The 5389-nt window shown below is 32.2% G+C and overlaps 1 protein-coding gene across 1 annotated transcript; it reads right to left on the bottom strand.

Annotated features, from left to right (window-relative positions):
- Positions 1-987: 987 nt before the first annotated feature.
- LOC112040818 (iron-sulfur cluster assembly protein 1) lies at positions 988-4112 on the bottom strand. The gene is made up of 3 exons (XM_024073740.2): positions 3651-4112; positions 2239-2293; positions 988-1401 (listed from the first exon to the last, which is right to left on the bottom strand). Exons 1-3 carry the CDS (start codon positions 3958-3960, stop codon positions 1242-1244), a joined length of 525 nt encoding a protein of 174 aa, XP_023929508.1. The 5' UTR covers positions 3961-4112; the 3' UTR covers positions 988-1241.
- Between the last annotated feature and the right edge of the window lie 1277 nt (positions 4113-5389).

The raw sequence follows: 5389 nt of genomic DNA, 5'->3' as shown, positions 1-5389 counted from the left end.
TTATTTAGCTTACTGTGAGATTATATATATTTTTTTTAAAAAAAAATTAGTGGAAAACAATCTCTAAAATAAGTCATACTTTTTATGTTGACAAAAAAAAATAGTCTTCCTTTCATTCATTTTTTCTGATACTACTAAATATTAGAAAATATGAAAAACTATTTTTACACAATGTTTTCTATTAAAACAGACAGAACATTATTATCAGGGCAAGACATCAATTGTTTTTAAATATAGACTACATTTAAATTTTAAATTTTTTACTTGACAACATTAAACTTTACTAGTTAAACTAACTGTAATGATATAACCACACCATCCCACATTTTAAAGTTAAAAGCTCTGGGAGGAAAAAAAAACCCTAGGGGCTATTTGGAATTTTAGTTTCCATCACCTATAACTCTATTTTCATCACCTATAACTCAAAATTGGTGGGGTCACACTGCTGATTAGTTTGTTTGGATGTATTTTCAGTTTTTGTTTCCATCACTCAATTCTTTAATTTTTTAGTGATGAGTTATGGAAACTAAAAACACATTTTAGGTAAGTTCAAGTTATGAAAATAGAGTTATGATGATATTTTGGTAAATACACACATATTTGAAGAACCCACAGCATGTAAATAGTTAAATCTGTTTTTTTTTTTTTTTTTTTTTTTTTTTAAAAAAAAAAAAAGGTAAAAGTTGTACAAAGTCAATCCGTGAGTTCCACAAAAAGTAAAATTTTTTAAGTTATCAAAATTAGAAACAAGGACTTAACATAAAACCTTAAGAAGTTGTATATTTTCAGTGATAAGTGATGAATTACAGGATGATGAGTAATGAAAATAGAGTGAGGCGTGAAGGTTTTTTAAAAACCAAACAACCCCCTAGTCATTCTATAAATATAAATTTCAACACACGAGTTTTAGGGTTTTAACCTCATACTATAAATAGATCAAAAACATTTGATATGCGATAGCAGGCATCCATATGTGGTAACACAATATAACAAAATCAAACCTCCTTCACATTCCTGAGGAAATGAAAGGGGTGGGTGGATGGGAGGGAACACTTTTTTTAATATCCAATTTACTCAAAGGGTACAACTTAAAATCCAAGACGTCTGTTCTGGAGCTATTCTTACATTTCATTATTACATTACTACTAGATAATCAGTATGTAGAAATCCACTCTCGGAAATTTTCGTCATCAATGTACATAAGCATAATCAAGCACCAGAGGCCTTATCCACAAACATCTTCAAGCCTCAGCGGCCTTTGCTGCAGGTGTTGCTGTTGCACTACCATCTGATTTGGCACGTTTAGCTTCATAATCTTTAACAGCAGCCTTGATAGCATCCTCAGCAAGCATGCTGCAGTGCAGCTTCACTGGTGGCAGAGAAAGATATTTTGCAATTTCCCTTAGGACATACAAAAAAGCATAATTTAGTTAAGCATAAAACTCTTTATAAACCCTTCGTTATACTTGGTTTGAAATAGTATGCATGCTCATAAACCATATTTGGAATAGATGGCAAGATACATTGCTTCCTTAAAAAACAAACATGAACGGGAATCATTTTATGTCTTACTTTAACTTCCACCATCTAATTTCAATTTCTTTCTACGGAAGTAGAAAATTTAAGATTTAATTATTCCAAATTACTAGCCTACAGACTATCACACGGAATCTAGACTCCTACTGACCTTCATTCCCATGTTCCAACTAAATATATCTACTACAATCTAACGTTCCGTTTATACCAGTTTCATTAACTGCAAATTCTACTAAATACAGTAATACTGCCATAACATAATGTTTTCTCAATTCTCATATAATTCATATCAAATGCCTGAGAAAACACCAATGTCCATGTGATGTCCATATATCCAACACACTCACACAGGAAAAAATCCTATCCTTTTCAAATTGATCAGTTTCATAGTTTTGATTAAATATTATAAATCTAAAGGTGTATTTAGTGCCACATCATACAAGAAATCAAATCTTAATTGTGAAATGGACTCTCAATGGAGAGGATCCTATTCCCACCAAAAGGGATAGCACTTACCGTAAAGTGGGAAAAATTCCACAATTATCAACTGCAAAAGTAATTATGGAAACACACAAAAGATGAAAACACAACACAAAACTGATCATACAACTATAATTATAATTACAGTGGCATAATAAGCACAAAATGGAATAGTGAATTCATGGACTCCATTTAAATTCAGAGAAATACCGCAGAACTCACGTGTTTTTAATGGTCACAACTTCTTCCAATTGTTTCCCCTTGACCCACTCAGAAGCTGAAAATTGTGACAGAGAGCAATTAGAACAATCCCTTACAATAACAAAGGCCACAATGCCATGACAAAAGGACAATAAGCTAAAGCAGGACACAAACTGCAACTTCCATAAACTTGACAAATCAGTTAAAGAGACAAATATTTCATAGCAATTTCTAACTCCAGACCAAGTTTCAGATACTTTCTATGGCCACTTATCCTAAATAAAACAGAAGTGTGGAAGCATTTAAGGGGCAGTCTCATTAGTGAGCCCTTGATGATGCAGTTATATAAAATGGTAAAGATTTTGGCATTCTACTACCTTTCAAAAATAGGCCCAAACCCAATGGTAAACATAGAAGATCATTAAAAGAGAGATCCTGATAGGAGGGCAACTGTAGTTGTTGTTGCGCAAAGAAGCCAAACATCTTGGCCCTAAAAGCTAACAAATTTAATAACACGAATATATATACAAAGATAAAGCCTTCCTAACAACACCACAACCTATGAAGATACAGAAGAACTGTCTCCGTCAAATTTGTACAATTGTATTTGTTGCAAAATATCATTCACATACCCTAGCATAATTTTTCTCACCAAACATTAGCATGTCATTGAATTTCAAGACACACAGCAAAGACATACATTACTTCATAGATATACAATAACTACAACAACAACTGCGCCTTAGTCCCATAATGTTGGGGTTCGCTATGAATCCTCAACAAGCTGGTCAAAGTCGGCTACATGTATTCTTTTCTTCCATTTCATTCTAACCAATGTCATAATCTCTATTACTCCCTTAGTTAACATGTCATTTTTTACCACGTCTTTTAAAGTCATTTTTAATCTCTCTTCCTCTACCTATTTCGTTCCCTCAACTTAAATCAACACTCTTTTTCACTAATGCACTAATCACTCTCCTCTGGACATAACCAAACCATCTCAAACAACTCCCTCCCATCTTTTTGGACAACCCTATCCTTAAGCGAATCTCCTCATTTCCAATCCTATCTTTCCTTGTATTTTCACTAATCCACCAACATTAACACCATGAACCATAGCTAGTCTTATAACAACAATCTTATAAAAATTTACCCTTTTTATCTTAATAGAATCATACAATAAATAAATTCACATTAATTCATAGATTATAAAACAAATAAAATAAGAGAAAATCAATTATTTCCCAATAAATTACGAAACTTTAAACAATAAACACAAAATTTTAAACCTTGAGTTTCTAATTTTAATTAACAATTTTCCTCAACTTACTCAAAAATCAAATTCAAATAATAAACATATAAAGCACAAAAACCGTAAGAAAAATTCAATCAAATTTTCTGAGCAACCAAACAAATCAAATCAGCACACGAACCTACAGACGAGGAAGCGATAGCGGAGCCACAACCGAAGGTCTTGAAGCGAGCATCGACGATCTTCCCAGTGACCTCGTCGACCTTGATTTGGAGCTTCATGACATCGCCACAGGCGGGTGCACCGACGAGGCCCGTGCCCACCGTAGGATCGTTCTTGTCCAACGATCCAACGTTGCGGGGCTTGTCGTAGTGGTCGATCACCCTCTCGTGGTACATACGTGGCAGCACCTGGACGGGCCGTGACGCCGACAACGCCGACCCCTCCTGTGAGGCTAGCCCTAGCACCTTCTTCGATACGAGCCTCAGCATTTTTTTTCCTTTCTGTTTTCTGGTTTTGGATTTTGGATTTTGGTTTGTGAAGTTTCACAGTTTGAGGGGGTTTTGTAAATTTTTAGGGCTTCAGTTGAGATTCTTCTTTTTATTGAAAGGCGGTGCGTTTTTTAGGAGGACACGTGGAGGGTATAAGTGTTAAAAAACATATGAATATCTTGAAATTCCAAGATTACTGGATAAGCTTTGTTCAACTTCTCTCAGGTTTTGTTTTATATCGTCCACTTGCTGCTTCTGCTTCAATCATAAAATGTGAAAAATACTTCTATAGATAATTTTTATTTTTAAAATATTAAAATAGGGTTAAAATATTATTAGAGAAACTTCTATATTATAAAAATTAGTATACTTTTTATTTAAATATATTGCACGCACGTTTGATACAATTTTTTTTCTTCCTTAAAACTAGCATACGCTAAACAAGCAGTTTACTCAATTTCAATATTAATTTTTAGTTTTTTAAAAATTCTTTAAAAAAAAAAGTCTTATTACATGTGCGGAGCGCGTGTGATGAAGCTAGTTTCATTTATTTTAATATAAAAAATGGGTAAATTGCACACTCTTAAAATTTGGAGGTATTTGGATTTTATATCTAAATTTTAGAATTTAAATTTTGCCCCTTGAAATTTTGGGATGTTCAAATTTTACATCCCTATGTTTTAGAATTTGGATTTTACTCCTAAAGTTTGTGAGATTTTACACCTGATGTTTCTAAAATTTCAAGGTGTAAAATTCAAACACTCTCAAATTTTAGGAAGTATAATTCAAACACCCCTAAAATTTAGAGAGTAAATTTCAAATTTTGAAATGTTAAAGTGTAAAATTCAAACACTTACAAATTTTAAGGGTGTAATTTATAATTTACCCAAAAAAAATTTATAATTTCATCAACTTGAGAATTTCACAACAAATTTAACGCTAACTTAGCAAATTATTATTAATAAATAAAAAAGTGATATTAACGACAGATCCAAATGAGGATTAGTAAAAACAACTTAATTGGTGTGAAAAATGTTGTCAATTTGTTTTGTATATATAGCATTACTTTTGTTGAATTATTCTACATAAGTAGGGATTATAATGACAAATTATGAAATAAATAACTTGACACGTAGGCGATCTCTACAACATCTTAATTATAGTATGTAGTGGTCCTAAGCTATTTTTTTCTAATCTAGACAAATGTAATTATTAGCAATAAGTGATAAACATCATTTCATGCTCTAAGATTTAGCAGTTATGAAAAAAAGTTGTGAATTATGTTTCCAACATTACTCTATTGCAATGATGCATTATCTAATACAAAAATGTTCTACCGAGGTAATAATGCATATCATACAAAAGCATTCATTTACTAGTAAATTCAGAGTATTCAAGGTACCTTCAAGTAACACTTGGTATAACTCCA

Source organism: Quercus suber, unplaced genomic scaffold (genome assembly GCF_002906115.3).
Source record: "Quercus suber isolate HL8 unplaced genomic scaffold, Cork oak 2.0 scaffold_77, whole genome shotgun sequence".
Lineage (NCBI taxonomy): Eukaryota > Viridiplantae > Streptophyta > Magnoliopsida > Fagales > Fagaceae > Quercus > Quercus suber.
Note: the sequence above shows the minus strand (reverse complement) of the source record. Positions and strands in the feature narration are given on the sequence as shown.

Excerpts from the sequence above, each read along its gene's own strand:
- LOC112040818 (XM_024073740.2), bottom strand. The coding sequence starts at position 3,960 with ATGCTGAGGCTCGTATCGAAGAAGGTGCTAGGGCTAGCCTCACAGGAG. Across the intron at positions 2,294-3,650 it reads TATCGCTTCCTCGTCTGTAG|CTTCTGAGTGGGTCAAGGGG; the intron begins GTTCGTGTGCTG and ends CACAATTTTCAG. Across the intron at positions 1,402-2,238 it reads GTTGTGACCATTAAAAACAC|GGAAATTGCAAAATATCTTT; the intron begins GTGAGTTCTGCG and ends GTATGTCCTAAG.